This window comes from Triticum aestivum, chromosome 3B (assembly GCF_018294505.1).
Source record: "Triticum aestivum cultivar Chinese Spring chromosome 3B, IWGSC CS RefSeq v2.1, whole genome shotgun sequence".
Taxonomy (NCBI): domain Eukaryota; kingdom Viridiplantae; phylum Streptophyta; class Magnoliopsida; order Poales; family Poaceae; genus Triticum; species Triticum aestivum.
Genome location: NC_057801.1, coordinates 760,328,282 through 760,347,064, shown reverse-complemented (window position 1 = coordinate 760,347,064; position 18,783 = coordinate 760,328,282). Strand labels below are relative to the sequence as shown.

Here is an 18,783-nt window from a genome sequence, read left to right as displayed (position 1 = left end):
CGCCCCCCACCCTCGTGGGCCCCTCGAGCATCCACCGACCTACTTCTTCCTCCTATATATATCTATGTACCCCGAAACTATCTAGGAGCACCAAGAAAACCTAATTCCACCTCCACAACCTTCTGTATCCGCGAGATCCCATCTTGGAGCCTTCACCGGCGTTCTGCCGGAGGGGGAATCCACCATGGAGGGCCTCTACATCATCTCCAAGGCCTCTCCGATGAGTTGTGAGTAGTTTACCATAGACCTTCGGGTCCATAGTTATTAGCTAGATGGCTTCTTCTCTCTCTTTGATTCTCAATACAAAGTTCTCCTTCCTCTTCTTGGAGATCTATTTGATGTAACTCTTTTTGCGGTGTGTTTGTCGCGATCCAATGAATTGTGGGTTTATGATCAAGTTTATCTATGAGAAATATTTGAATCTCCTCTGAATTCTTTTATGTATGATTGGTTATCTTTGCAAGTCTCTTCGAATTATCAGTTTGGTTTGGCCTACTAGATTGATCTTTCTTGCCATGGGAGAAGTGCTTAGCTTTGGGTTCAATCTTGTAGTGTCCTTTTCGAGTGACAGCAGGGGCAGCAAGGCACGTATTGTATTGTTGCCATCGAGGATAAAAATATGGGGTTTATATCATATTGCATGAGTTTATCCCTCTACATCATGTCATCTTGCTTAATGCGTTACTCTGTTCTTATGAACTTAATACTCTAGATGCAGGCAGGAGTCGGTCAATGTGTGGAGTAATAGTAGTAGATGCAGAATCGTTTCGATCTACTTGTTGTGGACGTGATGCCTATATACATGATCATGCCTAGATATTCCCATAATTATGCACTTTTCTATCAATTGGTCGACAGTAATTTGTTCACCCACCATAATACTTATGCTATCTTGAGAGAAGCCACTAGTGAAACCTATGGCCCCTGGGTCTATCTTTTATCATATAAGTTTTCCATCTACTTTTATTTGCATCTTTTACTTTCCAATCTATATCATAAAAATACCAAAAATATTTATCTTATCATATTATCTCTATCAGATCTCACTTTTGCAAGTTTCCGTGAAGGGATTGACAACCCCTTTATCGTGTTGGTTGCGAGGTTCTTGTTTGTTCGTGTAGGTGCGTGCTTTTGAGGAGCCTCGTATTGGATTCATACCTTGGTTCTCAAAACTGAGGGAAATACTTACGCTACTTTGCTGCATCACCCTTTCCTCTTCAAGGGAAAAACCAACGCATGCTCAAGAGGTAGGAGCTTCTGATCCAGGTCTATGCATAGATGATATGCACAAGGAGAATGCAAAGAGTTGTGGGCGGTGATCGTCATACTGCTTACCACCAATGTCTTATTTTGATTCGGCGGTATTGTTGGATGAAGTGTCCCGGACCAACCTTACATGACCATGTTCATGAGACCGGTTCCACCGACAGACATGCAACTAGTTTTGCATAAAGGTGCACTACAAAGAAAAGACACATCCGTGATATTTTGGGCTAAATGAATTTTTTTCCTGTCATGCTTATGACACTTCTATGACGATAATTGTGACAAAACCCGGTATCATCATAGATGTGGTGGGCTCCTACTTCTATGAAAAAAATCATGACAGAAAATGGGCTTTTCGTCTTGGGCAGGCCGAAGACACAGCTGCATGACATTCTTTGGGCCGTCCATGATGGAAAAAATCTTGGTAGAAGTAAGGGCGAGGAAAATATCGGGGAGTTCCCGGTTACAGTGGGTGGTCGGGACCGAGCGATGCACGGAGGTTTGCGCGTTTCTCTCGTACACGTACGCGCATGTGTGCAAGGCGTTGCGCTCTAACTGAACCCAAGCGAGGCGTTGGGCTCTAATTGAACCCGAGCGATTGCACTAGCTATGTTACTGAACCCCGATCAATCCCTTGCTATTAACTGAACCCGTTCCTTCGCTACTGCTGCTAACTGAAGCCGATCGAAGCTGCCTCTTGATGAACAGTTCCCGGTGGGGGTTGGATGAACAAGACCCAGTGGTAGTAGAGGCCGTTGCCGCTAGATGAACAGGACCCCGATTGATTGAGCCGGTTGGGGGTGGATGAACAGGACCCCGTGGAGGGCTGGATGAACATGACGAACCCGTGGAGGGCTGGATGCATAGTAGCCGGTGGAGGGCTGGATGAACAATAGCCCGTGGAGGGAGGGTTGAATAGGACCCCGTGAAGAGGGCTGGTTGAACATGACCCCGTGGAGAGGGCTGGTTGAACAGTAGCCGGTGAAGGAGCGGTGGAGGCTGGATGCACAAGAGCCTGTAGATGAACAGTCGCAGGTGGAGGCTGGAGGAGGTCAACGGTGGAGATGAACAGTAGCCCGTGGAGTCCTGTTTTGCGGTACGCCACACCCCTCCCGATGAATAAGACCCCCGTTTCGACCGTAGCGCTCCAACACAAGTCTGTTTCCTCCGTCTTGCATGCCACACCCCTCTCGATCAACAGAACTTGACTGTAGGCACTCCAACACTAGTCCGTTTCCTCCTTTTTGCGGTATGCCACACTCCTCCCGATCAACCGGACCCCGTTTCGACCGTACGCGGTCGAACACAAGTCCGTTTCCTTCGTTTTGTGGTACGCCAGACCCTTCCCAATGAACAAGACCCCGCTTCGACCGTACGCGGTCGAACAAAAGGCCCGTTTCCTTCATTCTGCGGTATGCCAGACCTCATTTCGGCTGTTCCGTCCAAGCCGGTTGGCTCCCGATGAACACGACTGAAAGATCGTGGATGTCGCTTAGAGAGAGGGGGGGGGGTGAATATGCACTTTTAAAATAATTACGGTTTGACTTGAACAAATGCGGAATAAAACTAGCAGTTAATTTGTCAAGCACAAAACCTACAACACCTAGGCTCACCTATGTGCACCAACAACTTATGCTAAGCAAGATAAACAACTATGTGATAGCAAGATATATAACATGAAACACTGTGGCTATCACAAAGTAAAGTGCATAAGTAAAGGGCTTGGGTAAGAGATAACCGAGGCACGTGGAGACGATGATGTATCCTGAAGTTCACACCCTTGTGGGTGCTAATCTCCATTTGGAGAGGTGTGGAGGCACAATGCTCCCCAAGAAGCCACTAGGGCCACCGTAATCTCCTCACGCCCTCACACAATGCAAGATGTCGTGATTCCACTAAGGGACCCTTGAGGGCGGTCACCGAACCCGTACAAATGGCAACCCTTGGGGGCGGTCACCGAACCCGTACACTTTGGCAACCCTTGGGGGCGGTCACCGGAATCCGTCAAATTGCTCGGGGTGATCTCCACAACCTAATTGGAGACTTCAACGCTTGCCCGGAGATTTACACCACAATGATTGAGCTTCGAACACCACCAACTGTTTAGGGCGCCCAAGCACCCAAGAGGAACAAGCTCAAGGGTACCAAGCACCCAACAATAATAAGCTTATCAACTTGCAACTTCCACGTATCACCGTGGAGAACTCAAAACGATGCACCAAATGCAATGGCAAGGGCACACAGAGTGCCCAAGTCCTTCTCTCCCAAATTCCACCAAAGCAACTAATGCTAGGGAGGGAAATGAGAGGAAGAACAAGAAGGAGAACACCAAGAACTCCAAGATCTAGATCCAAGGGGTTCCCCTCACATATAGGAGAAAGTGATTGGTGGAAATGTGGATCTAGATCTCCTCCCCCCCAAAAAAAACTAGTAAGAATCCATGGAGGGATTGAGAGTTAGCAAGCTCTAAGAAGGTCAACTATGGGGGAAGAACACGAGCTAAAGGGATAGGGTCCATTGGGGAAGAAGGCTCCCTTAAATAGGCACCCCCGAATCCAACCGTTATGCCCACTGGTCGTGCACAAGCGGTACTACCGCTTGGAGGAGCGGTACTACCGCTTAGCACAGCCAAAACAGCCCAGCGAGGCAGAAAACACGAAAAGTCGATCTGCCAGAGAGGTAGTACCACTCTGGGGAGAGGTACTACCGCTTGAGTGGTACTACCGCTCTACTACTGCTTAGGGAAAACAGGCAACATAAACAAGCACAACCATTGAAACACAAGAGGTACTACCGCTCGGAGGTGCAGTACTACCGCTTGAGCGATACTACTGCTTAGAGAAAATAGGCAACAGAAACATGCACAAAAGACTTTGCCCAAGCGGTAGTGTAGTGGTAGTCCACAACGGAAGTACCGCACGCGGTACTACCGCTTGGGTGCTGCAAAATATCCCAAGCAAAACAGAAGAAACAGGTTGGACCGAAACAGTCACAACAATTGCATATGAGCTCCGAATTGAGCAAACTCAAGCTTGTTGGATAGCTGACGACGAGTAGCATCCAATAGCGACTGGTTAAAATAAGAATATGCATGGAGGTATGCCTAATATATAGAGGAGAGAAAACTCCAAAAGATAAGAACTGGCAAAACCTCCAACATGGAAAACATCATAGAAGATGCACGTGAACTCCGTTTTCGATGAACTCGAGCTTGTCATCAAGATGAACATAAGCTCTACATCTCACAAGGAGAAGAACCAAACAAGAACCAATAAAGATGATGCAAGGATGCAATGGTTTGAGCTCTCTATGAACGATACGATGAAGATACTCATTGAGAGCCCCCCTTGATAGTACGACAATCGATCCTATAACCCGGTCTCCCAACTACCACCATGAGACCGGTAAAATAGAAAACCTATCAAAGGCAAACCTTTGCGTTGCACATAGTCCACTTGAGCTAGATGATGGCGATCTTGACTCCCTCAAGTTTGACTACCTTTCTTGATTGCGTTGGCTCGATGAAGAGTAGTTGATTGCTCCCCCATACTCCACTATGGATGAGCCACTCTTCGGCACATCTTCACAAGTCCATTGTCGCCACAATGGACGACAAGCTTCAAGCATGATACCTTTGTGATGCTCCACTTGAACTTGCACACCGCAACCTAACCCCACAAAGAACTCTCATGAATACCATGGGTTAGTACACAAAGCGTAATGGACAATTCTTGCCATACCATGGGATCACTTGATCCCTCTCGGTACATCTTCTGCGCTTTATGAGTTGATCAACTTGATTCACTCTTGACTTAGTCTTGATCAACCTTGAATCTTTCCAACTCTCTTCATTTGGATGATGTCTTGAAGGTAAACATGAATGATCACACAATCTTCTTCTTCAAGACATGCTTGCAATAAGCTCAACACTCACATGGCCAATCTTTGGATAATTCCTTAATAGCACATTGGTCAACTCATAAACTCCTTGAAACCAACACATGCACTTCAAGAAATTCCTATGGACAAAACCTTCAAATATAACTCAAGGAAACCATTAGTCCATAGAGATTGTCATCAATTACCAAAACCACACATGGGGCCACCACATGTTCTTTCAACGACGTATTCCGTTGCCTTATGAATCTAGGCCCAAGCATACATACCATATAGCGCAATCGACTCGGGATCCGCCATTCCATCATAGTCCTCAATGATCACTCCATAGCCCCTGAAAATCCAATTTCCTCCATGCACTACCTTCTTCCAATCTCCCAAGTAGAACGTCTGGAAGAGGAATAGATTCTCCCCAGCTTCACAAAACTTTGGCGTTTGGTCGAGCCACCATGCCAGCTGCATCGCACTCCCTGCTTGTAAAAACATCTTATATTATGGGACAGAGGGAGTATTAAACATATCCTCCAAGCAAAAGGGCATGTTGGCGTTGACCCGTGCGATCACTAGCTAGGTATTCGGCATCACGCTCGAATTACCTCACTTCCTGTTTCCCAGTCACCATGCCGTACAACTCATAATCGAACCAGATGTTGCCGCCATGTCTAGGGTTTTGGAGAAGAACACATGAGCCCCACAAGGAACCTCTCACCCACTTGCAGAGCTTCAGCTAGGCCAAAATGGGCCATTACTTGCCCTAGCCAGAGCGAAAATAGTGAGGGATTAAGACCATATTGGGCCCATGAGAGGAAATAAAGTGGGTTTTATTTGTACTAGCCCGCCCAGATTGGACAATGTAGCTCCGCCACTACTCCCCCCCATCACTCGTGAAAGAGGGTAGCGATCTGGTAGAGAATTGCTACGAAAACTCATGTCAACGATGCGAGATCACCGACTGAGAGGGTAATTTTTTCCAAGCACTGGATGACCACGTTTTTTTACACAAGCATGACCACTTATTTATTAACTTTACACAAGGATGACCACTTATTTAAGAAGGAAGTCGTTCAAAGTAGTCCTGGCCATGGGCATCCCGGCCCGAAAAAGCCCGACCCAACGATTCACTCGGGCCGGATCCTAGATTTTGAGCCCAAAGGCCGGGCTAGGCTTGGGCCTGGGCCCGTCATTTTAGCAATTTATTGAAGGGGCCTGGTTCGAGGCCCAACGGTCTTTTACACGTGCGGGCCAGGCTTGGGCCTGATTTTCTAGGCCTGATGCCCGGGCCGGGCTGGGCCTGGGTTTTCTGTGTCGGGCCCGGCCCAGCCCGAGGGATGGGCAGGTATAGTTCGAAGTGAGAAAAAGCTATTCTATGGGCCGAGGAGAGACACTAGTACTGCCGACATTTGGCCCAACATCTCACCACTGAGAAGAGCGCCTCCATTCCCCAATCATTCCTCACCCCTCCTCTCCCCAAACCCTCGCCGTCATCCCCTCCACCGGCGGCCATGGACGACCCGCAGGTTATCCTCGGCACCTCCAGGAGCGATATGCTCGCCTCCTTGGAGCGCGACGGCCAGGACCCTGCGACGCTGGACCTCGGCTCAAACATGATGCTCCACTTCGTGTACAAGTACCTCCCGGACCCACCCGTCTCCCCCGCCGCACCCCTCTCGCTCGCCGGCGCGTCGTGGGTCCCCGACGGCGTCGACCGCATCAGCCGCCTCCCCGACGTGCTCCTCCGCAACATCATCTCCCGCCTCCCCGCCAAGGACGCCGCGCGCACCGCCGCCCTCTCCTCGCGCTGGCGTCCCCTCTGGCGCGCGGCGCCCCTCTCTCTTGTCGACAGCCACCTGCTTCCCGACGGCGGCGCGGCCGGGCAGTTCCCCATCGGCGTTCCCTCTCCCCGGACAGTCGCCGCCGCCGTGTCCAGCGCCCTCGCGGCGCACCCTGGGCCCTTCCGCTGCGTCCACCTCACCCGCAGCAACATGGACGAGCACCGAGGCGAGATGGCGCGCTGGATCGACACCCTCGTCGCCCAGGGGGTCAAAGATCTCGTCTTTGTGAACCGCCCTTGGCCGATTGACCTGCGCCTCCCCGCCACGCTCTTCAGCTGCGCCTCCCTCACCCGCCTCTATCTCGGCGTCTGGACACTTCCGGACACCACGGCCGTGCCGCGCGGCGCCAGCTTCCCCAACCTCCGGGAGCTCGGCCTATGCATGACTGTCATGGAGGACCGTGATCTGGCATTCATGCTCGAAAGAAGCCCAGTCCTTGAGTTCCTCCTCATCATGTGGAGCCAGACCGGAGTGCGCCTCCGACTCGTTAGCCACAGCCTGCGGTGCCTTCAGCTGGCCTTCACCTACTTGGAGTACATCTACGTGGTGGATGCACCTCGCCTGGAGAGGCTCTTGCAGTGCGAAACTGTTGGCGAGGGGGGGATGAAGTCCACCATGGAGCGCTCTGAGATCAAGATTGGGCGTGCACCTAATCTGCGTGTGCTGGGATATCTTCTGCCAGGAGAGCAACAGTTGGTGGTGGATAACGCCGATCTCGTGGTAGATACTAATTTAATTTGCATGTGTAGCTGTTCTGTGCCAATTAATATCTGTGATCTGAATTAGTTCATCTGTCCTCGGTGCATTGCAGGCTAGGAGCAGGGAGAACATTGTCCCTACTGTCAAGATTTTGGGCATAGAGGTGCAGTTTGGTGTCCGCAATGTTGTCAAGAAAGTGCCTGGCTTTCTCAGATGCTTCCCCAACCTGGAGACGCTCCATGTCCATGTAAATTTGGTCAACTTCATGAGATACAGTTGCTGCATTGGCAATTTTGCAATACTAGTTGCTATGTTATATCTAGCATGGTCAGAACTGTGTATTAGATTAGTTGTACTATCGCTGGCCAGCTGCTGCTGCTGCATGATATGCAATACTCACAGATTATTTGTCTAACATCAAACTATGTATGCACTGTTTGATTTCATTTGCTTGCAGTCCCCTCCCATATCTGAAGAGTCCACTGGCAAGGTGAATCTCAAGTTCTGGCAGGAGGGCGGTCCCATCAAATGCATCGTGCAGAGCGTGAAGAAGGTGTTCTTCTATGAGTTCCAGGGGTCGAGAAGCGAGGTTGCTTTCCTCAAGTTCATCGCGGAGAGAGGGCGGGTGCTGGAGCGGATGGTGGTTGTGGTGTCCAGCAAGTGTTTCTCCTCGTCCTCGGTGGGTAATGCGGACGCCAAATTGATGCCTCTGATGAGCGCAAAGTGGAACAACAAAGCTTGCAAACTAGAGATATTCAGGAGCGGACGCGAGGACGCTGGAGGTCCAGTTTACTCCCACGAGCTAGCTTCTGATTTCGAGTTTGCTGACCCTTTTGACCTCGAGGACTATATGAAGCAGAAAGGGTCTCTGCAAGTTAATTAGTACTAGGTCTATGACAAGACTAGTGGTGCCTATAGCTAGGCTTTGTGTTGTCGTAAGGACCTGGCAGCAGCTAAAAGAAGCTATTTGGGGAGCTTGTTTGCGCCAAGTAAAGTTTGTATGTGGGATGCTATGTGGTACTCTAGTGCGCAACTGGTATGTTGTTTCTAGTTTGTCCAAGTGCAACTTGACTATGTTTTGCAGTTGTTGCAGTTAGCATGAGTTCACTATGTTTTCACTCTTGGCAGTTGTTGCAGTTAGCATGAATTATTTTGCTATGCATTGGGTTGGTTTCAGCTCGAAAGACTTGGTTGCCAGATTATGTCCGCCCCCACAATGCTACTGGGAGGAGTCCCTTCCCGGTGCCACGCTGGCTGACGGTCATTGGCCCGGGGCGGGATTCCAGGTGCAAAGAGGCCGCCGCAAGCCGGAGTTTTGGCTGTTGAGCTCCCATGCAGTGCAGGCGTTGATGTGCCTGATGGACCTGCCGGCATGACATTATGGAGTTGTTCAGCTTTGATATAGATCGACAGAGCACAACACAAAGATGACTGTCCCTGGTTCACTGTTAGCTTAGCCGTTATTGTTACTATTTATGTATAGCTGACTGTCATTATGTCTGCCCCTGTTTTTTTATAGCTAACAGTCATTTTGATCTCACTATTTTCAGAAAGATAGGAGGGAGTATATAACAAAATATGGATATCACTATTTTCAGAAAGATAGGAGGCAGAGTAGGGTCTCACAAGGTAAAGAATCTCCATTCTGCTGATTGTCAGCAGGATGCTTTCTAAAGCTTATCTGTCATTGTCTCTCTAAAGTTCCTCTGATGGCTCGCTCTCGCTCTCGCTCCGCTCCCCTCCCACCTAGCTCCGCGTAGACTCGCAGCATCCCAGCCGCCGTCGACTCCCCGCCTGTAGCCCACCTCCCCCCCCTCCAGCCCTCCGCCGCCGCTCCCCGCCGGCGGCCCTCCTTTTCCTCCTCAGCCCTCCTCCGCCCTCCTCCGCCCCGCATGGCGTCTTCCAGTGCTGACCTCGCCGGCCGTGGAGCGACCCTTTCCGATGAGCGCGTGTCCTCTGGCGACCGCTGGCTCGACTCGGGGAGCGAGTCCTCCGCGCGCTCCTACTGCGAGGTGGCGCGCCACCCCGCGGCTCCTCCCGCATCCCCGGCGCCGGCGCCGGCGCCTCCTGCCAACGGCGCTGCGGCGACCACCAGGCTGCCTGCAAAGCGCCGCCTCGGACCCCGCTCGGAGGTGCACCGCGTCCCCAACGCCAGCACGGTTGACGTGGACGGATTCCAGCAACCGCGGCGCTGGCACCATCGCCGCCGCCGCCCGCGCCAGGGGGCTGCTCCCAGCCCTCCCCCGCGTCGCCCGCGCAGCCCCTCCCCTGAAGAGGTGGCTGGCCTCTGCTTCCGGTGCTTGGACCCTGGTCACCGCGTGCGGGACTGCACCAACGAAATCAGGTGTCGCCGCTGCCTGATTTCCGGCCACGACTCCCGCTCCTGCGATGCCCACAGCCAAGACGAGGGAAGCCGCCCTCGTGCCCCCTCGGGCCAGCCCAGGCCGGCGGCCGTGGCTCCTCCCCGTCCTCTGGCCCCCCTCCTCCCGACGCCAACCCAATCCGCGCCGGCCGCGCCGTCGCCTGAAGCCCGCCCACTCGAGCCGGAGCGCGTCGTTGTGGCGCACTCTGTGGAAATGGAGGAGGCGGAGCTGGTCCTGGCTCGCGCCCTGGTGGCCTCCGTCACCGGCAACCGCCCGCTCGTCTCCGCCGATGAGGTCACTGCGGCGCTCTATGAGTCCTTCGGGCTGGTCGACGGAGACTTCACCGTGCACGCGCATCACCCGGAGGATTTCCTGATTCTCTTCGGCTCGCAGACCGCCATGGATCGTCTCGCCGGAGAGCACTTCATCCGCTCCCCCCGCTTCTCCCTCTCGATGCGGCCGTGGAGCAAGCTCGCGCATGCTGGCTCGCGAGAGTTCGAATACCGCGTCGAGCTTGAACTCCGCGGTATTCCTGCCCAGGCCTGGCATCTCTCCACCGCCGAGCATATTCTCCGTCGAAGTTGTTGGATCGAGCGTCTCCACCCCCAGACTCGCTCCCGCGACGACCTCTCCACGTTCCGCCTCTCCGGACGCACGCACGACCCCGCGGGCATCCTGCGAGTCGCCATTTTCGAGATTGTCGAGCAGATTCCGGCTCGCTCCAGCTCTGACGCTCCGACGATCAGAATCCTCACCTTTCCCATCTCCATATCCATAGTCCGCGCCGAGATGATGCACGCTGCCCTTCCTAGCGCACCGGCAGGACAGGGCCCGGACCGCGACCGGGGCACTGGCAATGACCACGACAACCCGCAAGCGGAGACGCTCGGTGCCGCAACTCTCCGGCCGCGCTGATGGCATGGCGGTCGACTGTCTCGGCTAGCGCACTGGAGGCCTCACCTCCCGCGCGGACGGCGTCGGCACGGCGGGCTGGCCAGCCGCGACCGGCGCGGCGACGCGTACGGCCACCCGGAAAGGCATGCTGTTGTGGCCCGGACAGCATGGGGCCCGCCGCCGTCGTCATCGGGCCAGAAAAGGAAAGGGTAAAAGGAAAGATAAGCCTACTTTGCCTGCGGGCCAGGCTCTCAGCGGTGACGGCGCCCTTGCGGACGCGCAGTCTGGCTCGTCTGGGCCAGCTGGTGACACGCCTGTGGCCTCAGCAGCTTTGGCCAGGACCGGCTGTTTGAATCCGATGCCTCCCCCAGAGCCCGAGGGCGATCCCGCGGGGCCACAGGCTGCCTCTCCTGCGCCATCTGCCTGTCGGGACTGGGCCGTGCTCAGCGAGGTCCCCGACTCGCAGCAGGCCACGCAAGCGACGACGCCCATCCTGTCGGGCCAAAGTGGCACCCCTCCCGAATCAGATCCCGTGGAGGAGCCAGACGCTGACCTGGTCGTGGCCCCAGTCGAGCGCGTTGGATTGGCCAGTGCCGCGCCCGAGCCCCACGCCGCTTCTCCCGCCCGCGCACCGGTGACCCCACGTAGGGCAGATCCACGTCGCCCACCCCTGCCCAGCGGGACCCGCATACGCCCGCGCTGCACTGTGTGGCCCCAGCCACTCCCGGGCCCGTCGTGACATCTGCCAACGCCGAGCTGGCTCGGACGGGCATGCATGGACCCGGACCCGGTCGTTTCGCCTCCTCGCCGATAATCATGCGCCGATCGCGCGGACCAGCTGCCACCGCACGTCCCTGGACGCTGGGGGACTTCCTCGCCGCAGCCACCAAGGAGCTAAACGCCACCTTGCCGGCGCCCGGGAAGAGGCCTCGCCGGCCTCTCGACTTTGCTCCTTGCCGTGGCCGATTTGCCTCCACCACGACCACGCCCGCTGCACCACCCACGGCCGCTCGACGCGCGCAAGTTCAGGTCCTCCGCACGCTCGGAATCATCGGGACTAACCAGATAATCTCGGCCGCGGAGATGAAGGCATACGACAATCTATTTGCTGCACCAATCCCGCTATCCGTGCTATCTGCCATCGCCGTGTTGGTCGATCGTGAGATCCCAGCCTGCCTGACGAGTCAGACCGCTGCTGCGGCGCACGTCAAGACGGTGTGCGCAACTTAGATCCTCCCAGGCACCTCTACCCGTCAATCCACTCTCTATGGATCACGGCCTCAAGAACGTTGTATGGAACGTGCGCGGCCTCAATGCACGAGCGCGGCGCCATGCCATCCGCACACTACTTGACACCACCGGCGCCTCCATTGTATGCTTGCAAGAAACAAAGATTGAGTTGCTCTACTCGTCCATTTTTCTTGACACGCTTGGCTCGGAGTTCGACGGCTACACTTACCTCCCAGCGCAAGGCACGCGCGGCGGCATTCTCCTAGCCTGGAAAAGTAGGGTTGTGTCCATCTCTGATCCCCTGTTCACCAACAACGCGATCTCGGCCCGCGTCGCCACGCCTGGCGGCACGCCGTGGTGGATCACCGTTGTTTATGAGCCGTAGGACGACGTGGCCAAGGTCGCCTTCCTGGAGGAGTTACGGGAGATTAGAGCGGACTGCCACGGCCCGTGGATGCTCTGCGGGGACTTTAACCTCATCCTCCGCCCCGAGGACAAGAACACGGACAACCTCAACAGGCGCATGATGGGCAAGTTCCGCCGCCTCGTCAACGACCTCGCGCTCAAGGAGGTATATCTCAACGGGCGACGCTATACGTGGTCGAACGAACAATCCCCCCCGACCCTGGTACACCTCGACCGAGTGCTGTGCACGTCGGACTGGGAGGATGGTCATGGCGAATGTCATCTGACATGCCTGGCGTCCATCGTGTCGGACCACTCTCCCTTGCTGCTGGACTGCGCCCCCGCACCCGTGCTGCACTGCAGGTTCCATTTTGAGGATCACTGGCTGCGCCTGGACGGTTTCCACGAGACGGTGGCCGCGGCGTGGGGTTCTGTTCACGAGCCCGACCCCTTCCGTCGACTTATGTTGCGCCTCCAGGCCACGGCGCGATGCCTGACGAGCTGGAGTGCCAAAGCGGTTGGCCACGTGAAGATCAAGCTAGCCATTGCGAGAGAGCTTATCGCATGCTTTGACAAGGCCCAGGAAGATAGAATTCTCACGGCCCCGGAGGATTGGCTACGCAAACAGTTGAAGATCTCGTACCTGGGACTTGCATCCTTGGAACGGACTATCGCAAGACAGCGCGCCCGCATTGCCTCCCTCAAAGATGGCGACGCCAGCACTGCCTTCTTCCACCGGCAGTGCTCATTTCGACGATAGAAGAACCGCATCTTCCGCCTCTTTGCGAACGGTCTGATGCTCACCGACCACAATGAGATGGCCGAGGCTGCTTTCCGGCACTTCGACGCCCTGCTTGGCACGGCGGTCGAGCGCGACCACACGCTGGATCTGTCGCACCTCATCGATGGATGTGACCTTTCTGATCTTGATGCGGCCTTCTGCCCGGAGGAGATCTGGGAGGCAGTAAAACGCCTGCCCGCGCACAAGGCACCCGGGCCCGACGGCATCAACGCCGAATTCCTTGCGCGTGTTGGAGCATCGTCAAGCAGGACTTCATGGACGTGTTCCAACAGCTCTTTGAGATGTGCGGCCGCGGCTTCTGCAAGCTCAACCAGGCGCTTCTCACTCTGCTGCCGAAGCGAGCCGACGCCCTAGAGCTGCGAGACTACCGCCCGATATGCCTCATTCACATTGTGGCCAAGGTCTTCGCCAAGGCCCTCTCGCTCCGGCTAGCTCCAAAACTTGACCACCTTGTCAGCCGCAACCAAAACGCATTCATCCTCGGACGGAGCCTCCACGACAACTTCATGCTCGTCCGGCAATCGCTCAAGCTATTGAGCCAACTTGGAGCCCCCCGGGTCATGCTCAAGCTTGACCTCACACGCGCATTCGACTCCATATCATGGCCATTCCTCTCTGAGGTCCTGCGCCAATATGGGTTCGGTCATCGCTTCCTTGAGTGGATTGCCATCCTTCTGTCCTCGGCGAGCACTCGGGTCCTGTTGAATGGCGTACCAGGACCACCGATTTGGCACAGAGAAGGGCTGCGGCAGGGCGACTCTCTGTCCCCGCAGCTATTCGTACTCGCGGTTGACATCCTCGGCCGGCTGATTCAACGCGCCCACGACGCAGGCATCCTCCTGCCGTTGCACCCGCGGAGGCCTATTCCGGCGATATCACTATACGCCGACGACGTCATGCTATTCTGCCATGCCACGGAGAGCGACATAACTGCGGTCAAGGAAATCCTTGGCCTGTTTGGCGGAGCGTCCGACCTCAGAGTTAATTACGCGAAGAGCTCGGCCACGGTCTTGCATGGGGAGCAGGCTGCCACTGAGATCATCACCGGCCTGGGTTGTGTGACCGCTGCGCTCCCAGTCACCTACCTCGACATACCCTTGACGACGCGCCGCCCGTCCGCCGGTCAGTTGCAGCCCTTGGTCGACAGGGTCGCCGGGCGCTTGCCCACCTAGAAAGCATGGCTTATGAACAGAGCCGGCAGGCTCGCCCTCGTCAAGTCGGTCCTCTGCGCGATCCCGGTGCACCAGCTGCTTGCTTTTGCCCCCACGAAGAAAACTCTGCGGCAGCTCGAGAAGATTCAACGGGGATTTTTTATGGGCTGGGCGAGCCACCGCCAATGGTGGTCACTGCCATGTGAACTGGCGCCTCGTCTCCCGCCCCCTCGAGCTTGGGGGCCTCGGGGTCCGCGACCTCGAGCGCACCGGGCTTGCGCTCAGACTGCGGTGGCTTTGGCTCTCGCGAACTGACGAGGGACGCGCCTGGCAAGGGCTGGATCTTCAATTCTCCTGCCACGAGCGCTCCCTGTTCTTTGCTTCCACCGTCATGGCCATCGGGAATGGCATGAAAGCCTTGTTCTGGGAGGATCGATGGGTCAACGGGCGCTCCGTCGGCGAGCTCATGCCCTTGCTATACAACTGCGTCCCCAAACGACGGCGCAAGGCTAGAACGGTGGCCGAAGGCCTCAACGACAACGCTTGGGCCCGTGACATCCAGGGCGTCCTCGGCCTCCACGAGATCGGTCAGTACCTGCAGCTCTGGCACCATGCGCAGCAGGCCACACTTCGTGATGCCCCCGATCAACTGATCTGGAAGTGGACCACGAGCGGCATCTATTCTGCGCAGACTTGCTACCTGGCCACCTTCCAAGGATCCACACACTCCTACTCCTGGAAGCTGATCTGGAAGGCATGGGCTCCCCCGAGGGTCAAGTTTTTCCATTGGTTCGCTAACCTGGATCGCCGCTGGACCGCCGACTGTCTAGCCCGCCATGGCCTGCAGCATCATCCGCGCTGCCTTCTATGTGATCAGGCACCTGAAACGATGCGGCACCTCTTGCTTGACTGCCCCTTCTCGAGGCAGGCATGGCACGAGACACTGGCGTGGTTGCGCATCCCAGCACCGATCCCTAATCAGGAGCCCACCCTCATGGACTGGTGGCAACACGCCAAGCCCGACACGCCACAAGCACAACGCAAGGCCCTGCAATCTGTAGCGCTCCTAGTACCGTGGCTCGTCTGGAAACATAGGAACAGCTGCGTTTTCGATAACGCGACGCCTTCCCTCGGCACGCTCGTCGACCGAATCAAGGAGGAAGCCGGCTCCTGGGCCAAGGCCGGAGCAGCAGGCCTTAGAGTAGTCCTCCCCCCTACATGGGACGTGCACTGAGACTTGTATCTTATCCTCGCTTTATTCGTCCTAGGACGATTGTAACTGACTCCCTACCTGTTCAATGAAAAGAAACGCAACGTCTTTTGCGTTTTCTCGAAAAAGAAGAAGAAGGCAGAGTAGTACTCCAAGCTGGGATTTTTCTGAAATTGCACTTCTGGGCAATTGCACAACCGGATGTACTCCCTCCGTCCCAAAATGTAAGACTAAGGCCAGTCTTACATTTTGAGACGGAGGGAGTAGTAATTTGAAACCGATGCAATCACAACACACAGCGGAATCAATGCAGCCAAAAACAGCAGGCCCTAAACACAACACAGATCACAACCGTAATCCAACCAAATAAACTGAAACTCTGCCGAAATGTTTTGCCTAAATCAACGTACGGCAATTCCACCCAGCAGGGCCTAAAAACCACAGCCTCCCCCGCACGCCACACACTTGTATGAATTGTCTAAAACAGTTGTGCAATCAGTATGATTTCTGTCGAGATGTTTCTGAAGTTTTTTTTTTGAAATGGTCAAAGGGGGGGCTCCCCACCTGAATATATTTCAAAGAGTTGTTGCAATTGTTTCACAAGTGATCACACCACAGAACAGCGTGATCACAAAGAGCAGTGTTTTTTAGCCTGTGGGAGAACCAAGCAATTTCCAGAATTATGGAGCGAAGTGTGCAAATGGCAAGAGAAACCCCGTCGAAAACCATTTGGTTTCTTGCATCCCAAATTTTCCAGAGCACAGTTCAGGAGAGCATGAACGCATTTAGTGTAGGAGGCAGGTGTGAGGGCCTTGCTGATGCACACAGATTGCTGATTGGGTTGCAGCGAGGCCTGACGCCGACGGCGCGCCAAACGCTTCTGGAAGTTGGACAGGTGAAGAAGAGATGATCTCTGTCTTCTCATCAGTCGATCCAGGTATGCCAACCAAGTTTGTATAAACATGGCTGAACTTATTTGCAAGACCTGTCAAAATGACTGAAATTTGTACAAACATGTTTTTCTTACTCAAAACAATGAGATTTCATTGAAATGTTTGCTATGAAATCAGTGAAAGCTTACATGATTAATCACTGAAGAAGAGTATGAAGTTCAAACCAAACATTATAACGAATTTATTTACTAATTCTTCGTGAAGTCTATGTGAAAAAAGTATTGGAATGGAATTGAAATAAGATCTCCAGAACAAGGATCGAAGGAACACCTAGCAATAATAGCAAGCACAAGGTCATGATCTGGATGCCAGAGGCAAGCTGGACAGATTCAGCTGGTCTACGAAAATATTGAACCACAACAGATTAAATTCAACTCATGGATTCTATCTCCTCGTTAAATCGAAGCTGAATCGGATCGATAGCTGTCAGGTAGTACACTTGATTGATTGTATGCCGCTTCAATTGCAGACTTGCAGTGCATTTGCTGCCTTCATTTTTCCAGCTTGAAGCCCAGTCCAGTGTTCACGTAACCCTACCTAACCCACACGCTTCCAGTGTTCCAGGGGGGGCGCTCATCTTGCCGCCGGCACCATCTTGGACATCAGATCGAATCCACGGCGATTCCGACGATGTCGCGCTTCGAGAAGGCCGTCCTCCTCTGATTTGGCCCTGTTCGCCGCATGGCACCTTTGCTCGACCCTCTTCGCCGACGCGCCTCCTCGTCCTGGTGGCCACTCTACGGAGGAGAAAGCTGTAGTCAGCGGTGCGACCGGGAACGCGTCAGGCCCGAGTCTCGCAAGGGAGGCCGGCGTGCAAGCGGCGGACGGAGCGGGGAGCAACTTCGTCATCTCGCCGTTGTCCATCCACGCGGCGCTCGCGTTGGTTGCCGCCGGCGCGCGGGGCGACACACAGAGGGAGCTCCTGTTGGGTTCTACGGCAGGGTGTGTCGACTGCAAATTAAAATTTTCCTACGTGCAGAACAACCAGGAACGTGCTACGGGAGATGGACCACAGATTGTTACCACTAGACGCCGCAGTGCCGTGCAACAGAAGTAGAGTTGAGGCAGCCTGTTTCAGGAGTCGTCTCCTCCTTGCCGGTCTCCCATGTAGCCGATCGGATCCCGCGAACAGGTTCGCCGGAGCGGCGCAAGTGCACCGCCTCTAATGGTATCCGCGCGTGCAGGAGGAACGTCATGCGTCGGACTGCTAGATCCGATCGGCAAGTGGAGGTGGCTATTCGCAACACATGCAAACCGTAGTGACAGCGCCGAAGCGATCGATCACATGAGTGTGCCACACCTCCATTTTATATAGGCGTCCGTTGCGGGCTCAACACTTGGGCCTTGCACGGATCCTAAAGCCCACAAGTCTACTCGGCCACAATCCGAATATAGTTCAGATCACATCCGACTAGTGTCCTCGGATCTGACCTTGTAGGTTCCTTCCCTTAAGCGCGTGACCCCTTAGGTTCAGGTCGGTTTGGTCGTAGTTCGGATCACCTCCGAACTGCACGGTTGGTAGCGGCCTCTAGCAAGGCATGCCGAACACTAAGCAGACTATGAAGTTGGTTAGGCGAACCTGTACAACATGTCACACTTCTGTTCCTTCCCTTTTGACTAGGGACCTTTTAGGACAGTCATCATACAATGCATAGTCCCACAAACAAGTCACGTACTTGCTGATACACATCATTGATAATGTCCAAGGACTATCTTTATTCATAAACACATAGGAAATATCATCATACATGATTGCCTCTAGGGCATATCTCCAACAGTCTCCCACTTGCACTAGAGTCAATCGAGTAGACATCGAATGCCCATAGCTCTAACGTGCCCCTCATGCTTGGGTTGTGGAAGCGGCTTAGTCAATGGATCTGCAACATCTGTGTCTGTGTGAATTTTGCATAAGTCTACATCACCATTCTTTACGATCTTTCGTATCAGGTGATATTTCCGATCTCTGTGTCTGACCTTGTGGTGATTCTTCGGCTCCTTGGCTTGTGCGATGGCACCAGAATTATCACAATAAAGGTCCAACAGTTTTACCGAGGTTGGGAAAATACCAAGATCATCCATAA

The 18,783-nt window shown here is 54.3% G+C and overlaps 1 protein-coding gene across 1 annotated transcript; it reads left to right on the top strand.

The window, feature by feature from the left end:
- The first annotated feature begins 6,574 nt into the window (after window positions 1-6,574).
- Window positions 6,575-8,812, top strand: LOC123066396 (F-box/FBD/LRR-repeat protein At1g13570). The gene is made up of 3 exons (XM_044489480.1): window positions 6,575-7,715; window positions 7,807-7,941; window positions 8,152-8,812. The coding sequence occupies exons 1-3, from the start codon at window positions 6,666-6,668 to the stop codon at window positions 8,575-8,577; spliced, it is 1,611 nt and encodes a 536-aa protein (XP_044345415.1). The 5' UTR covers window positions 6,575-6,665; the 3' UTR covers window positions 8,578-8,812.
- Window positions 8,813-18,783: the final 9,971 nt, after the last annotated feature.

Excerpts from the sequence above, each read along its gene's own strand:
- LOC123066396 (XM_044489480.1), top strand. The coding sequence starts at position 6,666 with ATGGACGACCCGCAGGTTATCCTCGGCACCTCCAGGAGCGATATGCTC. Across the intron at positions 7,716-7,806 it reads TGGATAACGCCGATCTCGTG|GCTAGGAGCAGGGAGAACAT; the intron begins GTAGATACTAAT and ends GGTGCATTGCAG. Across the intron at positions 7,942-8,151 it reads TGGAGACGCTCCATGTCCAT|TCCCCTCCCATATCTGAAGA; the intron begins GTAAATTTGGTC and ends ATTTGCTTGCAG.